Source organism: Seriola aureovittata, chromosome 10 (assembly GCF_021018895.1).
Source record: "Seriola aureovittata isolate HTS-2021-v1 ecotype China chromosome 10, ASM2101889v1, whole genome shotgun sequence".
Classification (NCBI taxonomy): domain Eukaryota; kingdom Metazoa; phylum Chordata; class Actinopteri; order Carangiformes; family Carangidae; genus Seriola; species Seriola aureovittata.
In genome coordinates, this window is record NC_079373.1 from 11,569,696 (window position 1) to 11,586,035 (window position 16,340).

At 30.9% G+C, this 16,340-nt stretch overlaps 1 protein-coding gene across 1 annotated transcript; it reads right to left on the reverse strand.

Annotated features, from left to right (window-relative positions):
* Positions 1 to 65: 65 nt before the first annotated feature.
* LOC130175944 (zinc-binding protein A33-like) lies at positions 66 to 16,030 on the reverse strand. Its single transcript, XM_056386659.1, has 6 exons — positions 15,617 to 16,030; positions 15,250 to 15,345; positions 14,845 to 15,075; positions 1,198 to 1,220; positions 995 to 1,113; positions 66 to 911 (listed from the first exon to the last, which is right to left on the reverse strand). Exons 1-6 carry the CDS (start codon positions 16,007 to 16,009, stop codon positions 361 to 363), a joined length of 1,413 nt encoding a protein of 470 aa, XP_056242634.1. The 5' UTR covers positions 16,010 to 16,030; the 3' UTR covers positions 66 to 360.
* Positions 16,031 to 16,340: the final 310 nt, after the last annotated feature.

Consider the following 16,340-nt stretch of genomic DNA (forward strand, 5'->3'; position numbering starts at 1 on the left):
TTTGATACAATTTCAGATGTAATCTTTTAGGGTGCAATCCGACTGAAATGGTAAACAAATATACGTTGTGACGAATGTTCCTGTCATTGGCTCATCACAGTGATAGGCATTAATATGAGAAAAAACCATGACAATTGTTTTCAACATAATTAATGTTTTCAAAGATCATTTTGTTTTATAATACTGAACATTATTTATAGTTTTAATTTTTTTTATTCGTAATTACATTTTTTCACCAAAATGATAATGTTTTGCAAATTATTTGTTGGTCTACTTCAATACCTTTGCCACCCACAAGTGGGCCCCTGCCCACAGGTGGGGAACCACTGCTCTTAAGAGATGCATCCACTGTATGAGAGTCTATTTTACATCCACTGTTATGGTCAGAGGACAGATTGTCAGTGGTCTGGATATTTTCCCCTCCTCATACAAGCCTGGGGAGACATAGGGGAAAATCCTCTCTGTAAATTTGTCTTTGAATGTGTGTATTGTTGTCACATCAGCAGCATTGATGAACACCACCTTCCCTTTGTCACAGTCCAGCTCTACAGTAATCCTCTCAGGCTTCTGCTTCAACATGAGCTTGGTGCGAGGCGAGGTTTGAGCCCAGAACGAGCCTCCATTAGATAGGCCAATCACCCAGAAGCCCTCGGCAGGGTTGAGGAAGACGGTACTCTTCCTTTTGATAGACTCTTGGGCCACTCCGATGTACCAGTCTTTGCTTTGTCCCACATCTACGGTCCAGCTGTGTTTCCCAGATCTGAAGCCGGTTGCTCCCAGCACACACACACGGCTGATGCAGCGTTCAGGGTTGTCAGGTACGAGCTGCTTACTGCTGTACTGCACACAAGTCAGCTCTTCAGAGAACTTTAAGTTGGACTGGGCTGTGTTTGAATCCAGAGTGATGGGAACTGAAAGTGTAAACCAAGTTCATTAGTTTGAAAATGCCCATACCTCATATTAAACTTTAACTTGCAGGACAATGTTTACCCACCATATCTGACAATGTTGATCATCTTCTTCCAAATTCCAAATTTAAGTAATCCCAGATGCTTTGCAGAGTTTATCAGGATGTCTCTGATACACTCTGGCTCTCGAATGTTGCATTTGACCCTAAAACATGTTGAAATGATTACAGTGATTTATGACTGTCTAATGGAGACATGGAGCTAATTTTAGCAGATAGTAGGTGCATACCTTTTCTTTGTCTGCTTGTAGTCCTTTTAGTTGAAGAAAAAAAGTGAAGAAATCTCATTAATGAAGTGTTTACTTGAATAAATTAGCAGCATAGCTTTATGCACATCACATGTAGTTGCACATGAGAAGTGTGTCTGTTATTTAGCCTATACCCTTCATTGATTCAAATAGTGCAGGAAAAATAATAGGAACACCATTTAGTATAACACAATACAGTTCAACAGCACCACAGGACAGACATGAAATATATGAAGTTTATCAAAATATCCTAAATAGTTCATGACCAAAAGCATTCAGTCCACCTCTTTGCTCCAGACTAAAACATCTCTGAGTATTTGAGGGAATGCCGCAGAATCTTGTACACACATTCATGGTCCTCAGAGGATGAATCCTCTGACTTCTCCTCTTCTCACTTTTCCTCTGGCCGCACCAGCAAGTTGGCATTAGTGGTTTTTACTGAAATATCTTGACAACTATTGGGTGGCTTTCCACAGCATTTGGCACAGACATCCATGGTTCTCAGACAATTTATCCTAATAACTTTGATGATCCCCTGGTTTTGCCTCTAGCACCACAATTAGGGTGAATTTTTAATTTGTCCAATGCTAAAAAAGTAACAGCATTCCCATCAACACTATTTAACTTTAAACAGAAATGTTTTCATTTAATATTCTTGATTTCACTCTGACACCAAGAGGTTTGAACCAAGAATACGAAATTAAACTTGTGGGTTTGGTTTTTTTTGTTGTGTTAACAGAAAAATACAATCTAGGCCTATATGTGTGGAGATTTTCTGATTCATAACATTTTTATGCCTTTTGCCATGTACAATATTCTAATGCTTCTTTTAATTTTACTTCAAGCTATTTGTCAGGCTTGGCACTTTTCTGTGTTTGCATGTGCCTCCATGGATTCTTTCTAGGTACTCCGGCTTCGTCCCACAACCCAAAGACATGCACATTACATTAATTGCCGACTCTAATGACTTTTATATTGTGACCTTTTAATGCCTTACTATACTTTGACTGCTAATGCCTTACTTTACTACACAGTTTTTAATCCTCAGTATACTATGACATTTTTATAACTTACTATACTATGAGTTTTTATGCCTTGCTATACTAGGACTTTTTATGCCTCACTATGCTATGACATTTTATACAATACTATAAAATGATGTTATACCTTACTATACTATGACATTTTATGCTTTATTATACTATGACTTGATGCCTTATTATACTATGACGTTATGATGCTTTCCTATACTATAACATTTTTATGCCTTACTCTACAGTGACTTTTTATACCTTACTTTACTTTGACATTTTTAAGCCTTACTGTGCCATGATGTTTTTATGCCTACTATACTATGACTTTAAGCCTTACTATGCTATGACATTTTATACCATACTATAAAATGATGTTATGCCTTACTATACTATGACTTGATGCCTTATTATACTATGACATTATGATGCTTTCGTATACTATACCATTTTTATGCCTTACTATACTATGACTTTTTATGTCTTATCATTCTTTGATGTTTTTATGCCTTACTATACTATTACTTTTTTATGCCTTACTATACTATTACTTTTTTATACTTTTCTATACTATGACTTTTTTATGTCTTATCATACTATGATGTTTTCATGCCTTACTACACTATGACTTTTTATGCCATACTTTACTATGACTTGATGCCTTAATGTAATATGACGTTGTGATGCTTTCCTATACTATGACATATTTATACCTTGCTATATTATGAAATTTCATGCCTTACTGTACTGTGACGTTGTGATGCCTTACTATACTATGATGTTTTTAATCCACACTATACTATGATGTTTTTATGCCTAACTATACAATGACATTATAATGCCTTATTATACTATGACATTTTTATTACCTACTGTACTATGACTTTTTTTGCCTTACTATACTATGATTTTTTCATGCATAGCTATATTATGACATTTCATGCCTTACTATACTGTGACGTTGTGATGCCTTACTATACTGTGACAGTTTTATGTCTTACTTTACTATGACATTTTTATACCTTACTATACTATGATGTTTTTATGCCTACTCTACTAAGACTTTAAGCCTTACTATGCTATGACCTTTCATGCCTTACTATCCTATAATGTTGTGATGCCTTATTATACTATGACTTTTTTCATTCCTTGCTATATTATGACATTTCATTTATTATGACGTTATAATGCCTTACTATACTATGATATTTTTATTACCTACTGTACTATGACAGTTTTATGCCTTACTATACTATGTCAGTTTTATGCCTTACTATACTATGACATTTTTATGCCTTACTTTACAATGACGTTATAATGCCTTATTATACTATGATATTTTTATTACGTACTGTAATATAACTTTTTATGCCTTATCATACTATAATTTTTTTTTTGCCTTACTATACTATGACTTATTTTGCCTTACTATACTATGACTTTTCCATGCCTTGGTATATTATGACATTTCATGCCTTACTATACTGTGAGTTTGTGATGCCTTACTATACTATGACAGTTTTATGCCTTACTATACTATGACAGTTTTGTGCCTTACTATACTATGACGTTATAATGCCTTATCATACTATGATATTTTTCTTACGTGTTGTACTATAACTTTTGATGCCTTACCATACTATGACTTTTTTTGCCTTACTATACTATGACTTTTTTCATTCCTTGCTATATTATGACATTTCATGCCTTACTATACTATGACATTTTTATGCCTTACTTTACAATGACGTTATAATGCCTTATTATACTATGATATTTTTATTACGTACTGTAATATAACTTTTTATGCCTTATCATACTATGATTTTTTTTTTGCCTTACTATACTATGACTTTTTTTGCCTTACTATACTATGACTTTTCCATGCCTTGGTATATTATGACATTTAATGCCTTACTTTACTATGATGTTTTTAATTGTCGCTATACTATGACGTTTTTATGCCTTACTATACAATGACGTTATAATGCCTTACTATACTATGATATTTTTATGCCTTACTATACTATGACGTTATAATGCCTTACTATACTATGATATTTTTATTACCTACTGTACTATAACTTTTTATGCCTTATCATACTATGATATTTTTATTATGTACTATACTATAACCTTTTATGCCTTATCATACTATGACTTTATTTGCCTTACTATACTATGACTTTTTTCATTCCATGCTATATTATGACATTTCATGCCTTACTATACTATGACAGTTTTATGCCTTACTTTACTATGATGTTTTTAATCGTCATTATACTATGACGTTTTTATGCCTTACTATACAATGACGTTATAATGCCTTATTATACTATGATATTTTTATTACATACTGTACTATAACTTTTTATGCCTTATCATACTATGATTTTTTTTGCCTTACTATACTATGACTTTTCCATGCCTTGGTATATTATGACATTTCATGCCTTACTATACTGTGTGTTTGTGATGCCTTACTATACTATGACGTTATAATGCCTTATCATACTATGATATTTTTAAGCCTTACTGTGCCATGATGTTTTTATGCCTACTATACTATGACTTTAAGCCTTACTATGCTATGACATTTTATACCATACTATAAAATGATGTTATGCCTTACTATACTATGACTTGATGCCTTATTATACTATGACATTATGATGCTTTCGTATACTATACCATTTTTATGCCTTACTATACTATGACTTTTTATGTCTTATCATTCTTTGATGTTTTTATGCCTTACTATACTATTACTTTTTTATGCCTTACTATACTATTACTTTTTTATACTTTTCTATACTATGACTTTTTTATGTCTTATCATACTATGATGTTTTCATGCCTTACTACACTATGACTTTTTATGCCATACTTTACTATGACTTGATGCCTTAATGTAATATGACGTTGTGATGCTTTCCTATACTATGACATATTTATACCTTGCTATATTATGAAATTTCATGCCTTACTGTACTGTGACGTTGTGATGCCTTACTATACTATGATGTTTTTAATCCACACTATACTATGATGTTTTTATGCCTAACTATACAATGACATTATAATGCCTTATTATACTATGACATTTTTATTACCTACTGTACTATGACTTTTTTTGCCTTACTATACTATGATTTTTTCATGCATAGCTATATTATGACATTTCATGCCTTACTATACTGTGACGTTGTGATGCCTTACTATACTGTGACAGTTTTATGTCTTACTTTACTATGACATTTTTATACCTTACTATACTATGATGTTTTTATGCCTACTCTACTAAGACTTTAAGCCTTACTATGCTATGACCTTTCATGCCTTACTATCCTATAATGTTGTGATGCCTTATTATACTATGACTTTTTTCATTCCTTGCTATATTATGACATTTCATTTATTATGACGTTATAATGCCTTACTATACTATGATATTTTTATTACCTACTGTACTATGACAGTTTTATGCCTTACTATACTATGTCAGTTTTATGCCTTACTATACTATGACATTTTTATGCCTTACTTTACAATGACGTTATAATGCCTTATTATACTATGATATTTTTATTACGTACTGTAATATAACTTTTTATGCCTTATCATACTATAATTTTTTTTTTGCCTTACTATACTATGACTTATTTTGCCTTACTATACTATGACTTTTCCATGCCTTGGTATATTATGACATTTCATGCCTTACTATACTGTGAGTTTGTGATGCCTTACTATACTATGACAGTTTTATGCCTTACTATACTATGACAGTTTTGTGCCTTACTATACTATGACGTTATAATGCCTGACTATACTATGATATTTTTATTACGTACTGTACTATAACTTTTTTATGCCTTATCATAATATTACTTTTTTTGCCTAACTATACTATGACTTTTTTCATTCCTTGCTATATTATGACATTTCATGCCTTACTATACTATGACAGTTTTATGCCTTACTTTACTATGACGTTATAATGCCTTATTATACTATGATATTTTTATTACGTACTGTAATATAACTTTTTATGCCTTATCATACTATGATTTTTTTTTGCCTTACTATACTATGACTTTTTTTGCCTTACTATACTATGACTTTTCCATGCCTTGGTATATTATGACATTTAATGCCTTACTTTACTATGATGTTTTTAATTGTCGCTATACTATGACGTTTTTATGCCTTACTATACAATGACGTTATAATGCCTTACTATACTATGATATTTTTATGCCTTACTATACTATGACGTTATAATGCCTTACTATACTATGATATTTTTATTACCTACTGTACTATAACTTTTTATGCCTTATCATACTATGATATTTTTATTATGTACTATACTATAACCTTTTATGCCTTATCATACTATGACTTTATTTGCCTTACTATACTATGACTTTTTTCATTCCATGCTATATTATGACATTTCATGCCTTACTATACTATGACAGTTTTATGCCTTACTTTACTATGATGTTTTTAATCGTCATTATACTATGACGTTTTTATGCCTTACTATACAATGACGTTATAATGCCTTATTATACTATGATATTTTTATTACATACTGTACTATAACTTTTTATGCCTTATCATACTATGATTTTTTTTGCCTTACTATACTATGACTTTTCCATGCCTTGGTATATTATGACATTTCATGCCTTACTATACTGTGTGTTTGTGATGCCTTACTATACTATGACGTTATAATGCCTTATCATACTATGATATTTTTATTATGTACTGTACTATAACTTTTTATGCCTTATCATACTATGACTTATTTTGCCTTACTATACTATGACTTTTCCATGCCTTGGTATATTATGACATTTCATGCCTTACTATACTGTGAGTTTGTGATGCCTTACTATACTATGACGTTATAATGCCTTATCATACTATGATATTTTTATTACGTACTGTACTATAACTTGTTATGCCTTACCATACTATGACTTTATTTGCCTTACTATACTATGACTTTTTTCATTCCATGCTATATTATGACATTTCATGCCTTACTATACTATGACAGTTTTATGCCTTACTTTACTATGATGTTTTTAATCGTCATTATACTATGACGTTTTTATGCCTTACTATACAATGACGTTATAATGCCTTATTATACTATGACATTTTTATTACCTACTGTACTATGACTTTTTTTGCCTTACTATACTATGATTTTTTCATGCATAGCTATATTATGACATTTCATGCCTTACTATACTGTGACGTTGTGATGCCTTACTATACTGTGACAGTTTTATGTCTTACTTTACTATGACATTTTTATACCTTACTATACTATGATGTTTTTATGCCTACTCTACTAAGACTTTAAGCCTTACTATGCTATGACCTTTCATGCCTTACTATCCTATAATGTTGTGATGCCTTATTATACTATGACTTTTTTCATTCCTTGCTATATTATGACATTTCATTCATTATGACGTTATAATGCCTTACTATACTATGATATTTTTATTACCTACTGTACTATGACAGTTTTATGCCTTACTATACTATGTCAGTTTTATGCCTTACTATACTATGACATTTTTATGCCTTACTTTACAATGACGTTATAATGCCTTATTATACTATGATATTTTTATTACGTACTGTAATATAACTTTTTATGCCTTATCATACTATAATTTTTTTTTTGCCTTACTATACTATGACTTATTTTGCCTTACTATACTATGACTTTTCCATGCCTTGGTATATTATGACATTTCATGCCTTACTATACTGTGAGTTTGTGATGCCTTACTATACTATGACAGTTTTATGCCTTACTATACTATGACAGTTTTGTGCCTTACTATACTATGACGTTATAATGCCTTATCATACTATGATATTTTTCTTACGTGTTGTACTATAACTTTTGATGCCTTACCATACTATGACTTTTTTTGCCTTACTATACTATGACTTTTTTCATTCCTTGCTATATTATGACATTTCATGCCTTACTATACTATGACATTTTTATGCCTTACTTTACAATGACGTTATAATGCCTTATTATACTATGATATTTTTATTACGTACTGTAATATAACTTTTTATGCCTTATCATACTATGATTTTTTTTTTGCCTTACTATACTATGACTTATTTTGCCTTACTATACTATGACTTATTTTGCCTTACTATACTATGACTTTTCCATGCCTTGGTATATTATGACATTTCATGCCTTACTTTACTATGATGTTTTTAATTGTCGCTATACTATGACGTTTTTATGCCTTACTATACAATGACGTTATAATGCCTTACTATACTATGATATTTTTATGCCTTACTATACTATGACGTTATAATGCCTTACTATACTATGATATTTTTATTACCTACTGTACTATAACTTTTTATGCCTTATCATACTATGATATTTTTATTATGTACTATACTATAACCTTTTATGCCTTATCATACTATGACTTTATTTGCCTTACTATACTATGACTTTTTTCATTCCATGCTATATTATGACATTTCATGCCTTACTATACTATGACAGTTTTATGCCTTACTTTACTATGATGTTTTTAATCGTCATTATACTATGACGTTTTTATGCCTTACTATACAATGACGTTATAATGCCTTATTATACTATGATATTTTTATTACGTACTGTACTATAACTTTTTATGCCTTATCATACTATGATTTTTTTTGCCTTACTATACTATGACTTTTCCATGCCTTGGTATATTATGACATTTCATGCCTTACTATACTGTGAGTTTGTGATGCCTTACTATACTATGACGTTATAATGCCTTATCATACTATGATATTTTTATTACGTACTGTACTATAACTTTTTATGCCTTATCATACTATGACTTATTTTGCCTTACTATACTATGACTTTTCCATGCCTTGGTATATTATGACATTTCATGCCTTACTATACTGTGAGTTTGTGATGCCTTACTATACTATGACGTTATAATGCCTTATCATACTATGATATTTTTATTACGTACTGTACTATAACTTGTTATGCCTTACCATACTATGACTTTATTTGCCTTACTATACTATGACTTTTTTCATTCCATGCTAGATTATGACATTTCATGCCTTACTATACTATGACAGTTTTATGCCTTACTTTACTATGATGTTTTTAATTGTCGCTATACTATGACGTTTTTATGCCTTACTATACAATGACGTTATAATGCCTTACTATACTATGATATTTTTATGCCTTACTATACTATGACGTTATAATGCCTTACTATACTATGATATTTTTATTACCTACTGTACTATAACTTTTTATGCCTTATCATACTATGATATTTTTATTATGTACTATACTATAACCTTTTATGCCTTATCATACTATGACTTTATTTGCCTTACTATACTATGACTTTTTTCATTCCATGCTATATTATGACATTTCATGCCTTACTATACTATGACAGTTTTATGCCTTACTTTACTATGATGTTTTTAATCGTCATTATACTATGACGTTTTTATGCCTTACTATACAATGACGTTATAATGCCTTATTATACTATGATATTTTTATTACGTACTGTACTATAACTTTTTATGCCTTATCATACTATGATTTTTTTTGCCTTACTATACTATGACTTTTCCATGCCTTGGTATATTATGACATTTCATGCCTTACTATACTGTGAGTTTGTGATGCCTTACTATACTATGACGTTATAATGCCTTATCATACTATGATATTTTTATTACGTACTGTACTATAACTTTTTATGCCTTATCATACTATGACTTATTTTGCCTTACTATACTATGACTTTTCCATGCCTTGGTATATTATGACATTTCATGCCTTACTATACTGTGAGTTTGTGATGCCTTACTATACTATGACGTTATAATGCCTTATCATACTATGATATTTTTATTACGTACTGTACTATAACTTGTTATGCCTTACCATACTATGACTTTATTTGCCTTACTATACTATGACTTTTTTCATTCCATGCTATATTATGACATTTCATGCCTTACTATACTATGACAGTTTTATGCCTTACTTTACTATGATGTTTTTAATCGTCATTATACTATGACGTTTTTATGCCTTACTATACAATGACGTTATAATGCCTTATTATACTATGACATTTTTATTACCTACTGTACTATGACTTTTTTTGCCTTACTATACTATGATTTTTTCATGCATAGCTATATTATGACATTTCATGCCTTACTATACTGTGACGTTGTGATGCCTTACTATACTGTGACAGTTTTATGTCTTACTTTACTATGACATTTTTATACCTTACTATACTATGATGTTTTTATGCCTACTCTACTAAGACTTTAAGCCTTACTATGCTATGACCTTTCATGCCTTACTATCCTATAATGTTGTGATGCCTTATTATACTATGACTTTTTTCATTCCTTGCTATATTATGACATTTCATTCATTATGACGTTATAATGCCTTACTATACTATGATATTTTTATTACCTACTGTACTATGACAGTTTTATGCCTTACTATACTATGTCAGTTTTATGCCTTACTATACTATGACATTTTTATGCCTTACTTTACAATGACGTTATAATGCCTTATTATACTATGATATTTTTATTACGTACTGTAATATAACTTTTTATGCCTTATCATACTATAATTTTTTTTTGCCTTACTATACTATGACTTATTTTGCCTTACTATACTATGACTTTTCCATGCCTTGGTATATTATGACATTTCATGCCTTACTATACTGTGAGTTTGTGATGCCTTACTATACTATGACAGTTTTATGCCTTACTATACTATGACAGTTTTGTGCCTTACTATACTATGACGTTATAATGCCTTATCATACTATGATATTTTTCTTACATGTTGTACTATAACTTTTGATGCCTTACCATACTATGACTTTTTTTGCCTTACTATACTATGACTTTTTTCATTCCTTGCTATATTATGACATTTCATGCCTTACTATACTATGACATTTTTATGCCTTACTTTACAATGACGTTATAATGCCTTATTATACTATGATATTTTTATTACGTACTGTAATATAACTTTTTATGCCTTATCATACTATGATTTTTTTTTTGCCTTACTATACTATGACTTATTTTGCCTTACTATACTATGACTTTTCCATGCCTTGGTATATTATGACATTTCATGCCTTACTTTACTATGATGTTTTTAATCGTCACTATACTATGATATTTTTATGCCTTACTATACTATGACGTTATAATGCCTTACTATACTATGATATTTTTATTACCTACTGTACTATAACTTTTTATGCCTTGTCATACTATGACATTTTTGCCTTATTATACTATGACTTTTTTCATTCCTTGCTATATTATGACATTTCATGCCTTACTATACTATGACAGTTTTATGCCTTACTATACTATGATATTTTTATTATGTACTGTACTATAACTTTTTTATGCCTTATCAGACATTGACTTTTTTTGCCTTACTATACTATGACTTTTTCATGCCTTGCTAGATTATGACATTTCATGCCTTACTATACTATGACAGTTTTATGCCTTACTTTACTATGATGTTTTTAATCGTCACTATACTATGACATTTTTATACCTCACTATATTATGATGTTTTTAATGCCTTACTTTACTATGAAGTTTTTAATCCTCACTATACTATGACATTTTTATTACCTACTTTACTATGACTTTTTATGCCTTACTTTAATGTGACTTTTTATGTCTTATCATACTTTGATGTTTTTATGCCTTACTATACTATGACGTTATAATGCCTTACTATACTATGACATTTTTATTACCTACTTTACTATGACTTTTTCATGCCTTGCAAGATTATGACATTTCATGCCTAACTATACTATGAGTTTGTGATGCCTTACTATACTATGACAGTTTTATGTCTTACTATACTATGAGATTTTTATTACGTACTGTACTATATATATTTTTATGCCTTATTATACTATGATATTTTTATTACGTACTGTAATATAACTTTTTATGCCTTATCATACTATAATTTTTTTTTGCCTTACTATACTATGACTTATTTTGCCTTACTATACTATGACTTTTCCATGCCTTGGTATATTATGACATTTCATGCCTTACTTTACTATGATGTTTTTAATTGTCGCTATACTATGACGTTTTTATGCCTTACTATACAATGACGTTATAATGCCTTACTATACTATGATATTTTTATTACCTACTGTACTATAACTTTTTATGCCTTGTCATACTATGACATTTTTGCCTTATTATACTATGACTTTTTTCATTCCTTGCTATATTATGACATTTCATGCCTTACTATACTATGACAGTTTTATGCCTTACTATACTATGATATTTTTATTATGTACTGTACTATAACTTTTTTATGCCTTATCAGACATTGACTTTTTTTGCCTTACTATACTATGACTTTTTCATGCCTTGCTAGATTATGACATTTCATGCCTTACTATACTATGACAGTTTTATGCCTTACTTTACTATGATGTTTTTAATCGTCACTATACTATGACATTTTTATACCTCACTATATTATGATGTTTTTAATGCCTTACTTTACTATGAAGTTTTTAATCCTCACTATACTATGACATTTTTATTACCTACTTTACTATGACTTTTTATGCCTTACTTTAATGTGACTTTTTATGTCTTATCATACTTTGATGTTTTTATGCCTTACTATACTATGACGTTATAATGCCTTACTATACTATGACATTTTTATTACCTACTTTACTATGACTTTTTCATGCCTTGCAAGATTATGACATTTCATGCCTAACTATACTATGAGTTTGTGATGCCTTACTATACTATGACAGTTTTATGTCTTACTATACTATGAGATTTTTATTACGTACTGTACTATATATATTTTTATGCCTTATTATTCTATGACTTTTTATGTCTTATCATACTATCACGTTTTTATGCCTTAATATACTATACTTTTCTGTGTTTGCATGTGCCTCCATGGATCTTTCTAGGTACTCCGACTTCGTCCCACAATCCAAAGACATGCACATTACATTAATTGCCGACTCTAATGACTTTTATACTGTGACCTTTTTATGCCTTACTCTACTATGACTTTTCTTGCCTTACTTTACTCTGACTTCTTATGACTTACTTTACTATGACATTTTCATACCTTACTATAATATGACTTTTCCTGCCTTACTATACTATGACAATTTTATGTTTTGCTATACTAGGACTTTTTACACCTCTCTATGCTATGATATTTTATACCATACTATACAATGACATTATGCCTTACTATACTATGACTTGATCCCTTAATATAATATGACGTTGTGATGCTTTTTATATACTATGACATTGTTATACCTTACTATACTATGATGTTTTTATGCCTACTATACTATGACTTTAAGCCTTACTATTCTATGACATTTTTATGCTTTCCTAAAGTATGACTTTTTATTCCTTACTTTACTATAACTTTTTCATGACTTACTATACTATGACATTTTTATGCTTGACTATACTATGACGTTATAATGCCTTACTATACTATGATTTTTTTTTATTAACTACTATACTATGACTTTTTCATTCCTTGCTATATTATGACATTTCATGCCTTAATATACTATGACAATTTTATGCCTTACTTTACTATGACGTTCTTAATCCTTACTATACTATGACATTTATATACCTTACTATAGTATGACTTTTTCATGCCTAGCTATATTATGACATTTCATGCCTCACTATGCTGTGACATTTAATACCATACTATACTATGACGTTATAATGCCTTACTATACTGCGATGTTTTTAATCCTCACTATACTATGACGTTTTTATGCCTTACTATACTATGACTTTTTTATTACCTACTATACTATGACTTTTTCATGCCTTGCTATACTATGACATTTAACCATACATTCCTATCTTTTACATTGAAATACATACTGAATATATACTGACATATAATACAGTATAAACAGACATACTAAAATACATGTTTCCCATAGCTAGACATATATGTCAATAAATGATATTGTTCCAATTTCTAAAAGGTTTCATATGTAATGTTTTACATATATAAGCTATACTGTATATATTTATATGGTTTTATTTTCTATGTACGTATATTTCATATATTGAAATTCAACACATATTACATTTGCATATGGGCATTTCTGAATATTAATTCAGATCTTATATGTTAATAAACCGTTTGGCTGAGGGCATTCAAAAGTCACTTTCTTTGTTTTGGAGGGGTTGTTGCATCCCTACTAATAACGAGGCCAAACCTATGCCCTTGGTTGGCGTAGTGACCATTTTCAACCTTTTGACCTTAAATAGAGCAGACTGGAGCTGAAGCATTATCCACACCATAAGTTTGTCGTCTGGAGTCCGTGTTCAAGCGTTTATCTTTTCATCAAGATTTAGGGAAATGGCCATAATGTTGTGTTATAAACGACTGTAAATATACCTGTAGAAATGGTAAATCCTTTGCTCTGAGGGCTGTCTCAATATCATTGATGGTGGAAGAGAGAGTTTCAATCTGGCCCTTGATGGTTTCCAGCTTTTCACACATCACCTGGGTCTTAATCTCCTCTTCCTGTTTGAGCACCTTCAGTTTAGTGTTTTCCTCCTCCCAGAGGAACAGGTGCAGCTTCTGAAACTCCTCCTTGATCGCTTCCTCATTTTGATTTGCTTGTGTCTACAATATTGAGAAAGCTAGTTGTTTATAGCAGTAAACAAAAGGAATGTTTGTGTACTGTTCCGAGTGAATCTATGAGTCACTCTTCAACATTAAAGCAGTTAATATCCACAAATACTGAAACATAAGTGCGATAAGATGTACTACTATGTTCAGAATGATACAAATTTCTACCTGTATATAGGTTTTTGTTTCCTCCCAGTGCTCCTTTGTCTTGTTCAGTATTTTGAGATTTTTCCTTAAGGCCTCCAGCATGGCAGAAATTTCTGTCTGTCACAGAAAAATCAAGACTGTTTGAAGATCCCTTATGACTTATGTGAAATTGTGATGGACATTTGTAGCTATTTTCTGACATTTATTTAGACTAAACGATGAATCGATTAATTGAGAAAACAAGAATTGTTAATTGCAGTCATATTAAATTTTCATTCACCCCAAATAATAAAAACCACAGCAGCAGCAAATATCTTGCTCTCACAGATAACCAACTGAATCCTGTGTTTCTTGTGTTGCCGTGTACACTTTTCTATTTTTACTCTACCTTTTTCTGCTGCGCAGCCTCCTCAACTGGGCAGCACTCATGAACCTTATGTTGCTTTGATGTCTGGCAGACGAGACAAATGGCCTCTTCGTCATTCTGACAAAAAATCTTCAACTTCTCATTGTGAAGAAAACAAATCTCTCGATTCCTGCTGGCCTGTATTACTTGATGTTTATCTGCAGCTATCTTTAGTGCCAAATTGATAGGAGGCCTCCCAGGGACGGACACAGTGCGACACACAGGACATTCTCGACATCCTTTCCATTCCCAGAATTTCTGTAAACAAACTCTGCAAATGTTGTGGCCACATTTCAAAAGAATGGGAACACAATAAATCTCAGAGCACTGTGGACAAAGTAAGTCCTCTTCAGAGAATGAGCTCGTTGCTGCCATCAGTTTTAAGTTTCCCTGTAAAGTGAGGTTACAGGAAAACTTTCTTCCTGCTTCTCAGGTGTTGTGACTGTAGGCGGTACGACCCCGAAGGCCCGGCTGAAACTTCAGTTGAAGTTGGCAAACTGGTATGACTGGTTAAATCGGCATAAAGTATTCCACATAGCCAACTGTGCATTTATGGAAGACTTATGTCATTGCTAAAGCATTGTACGTTAAATCACAATTATATCAGCTTACAGACATTCACTTTTGTTTTGAAAATTAGCAAAAAAACTAATTTAAAAACATTTATGAATATAGCATGTTATAAAAAAAAAAAACATAATACACA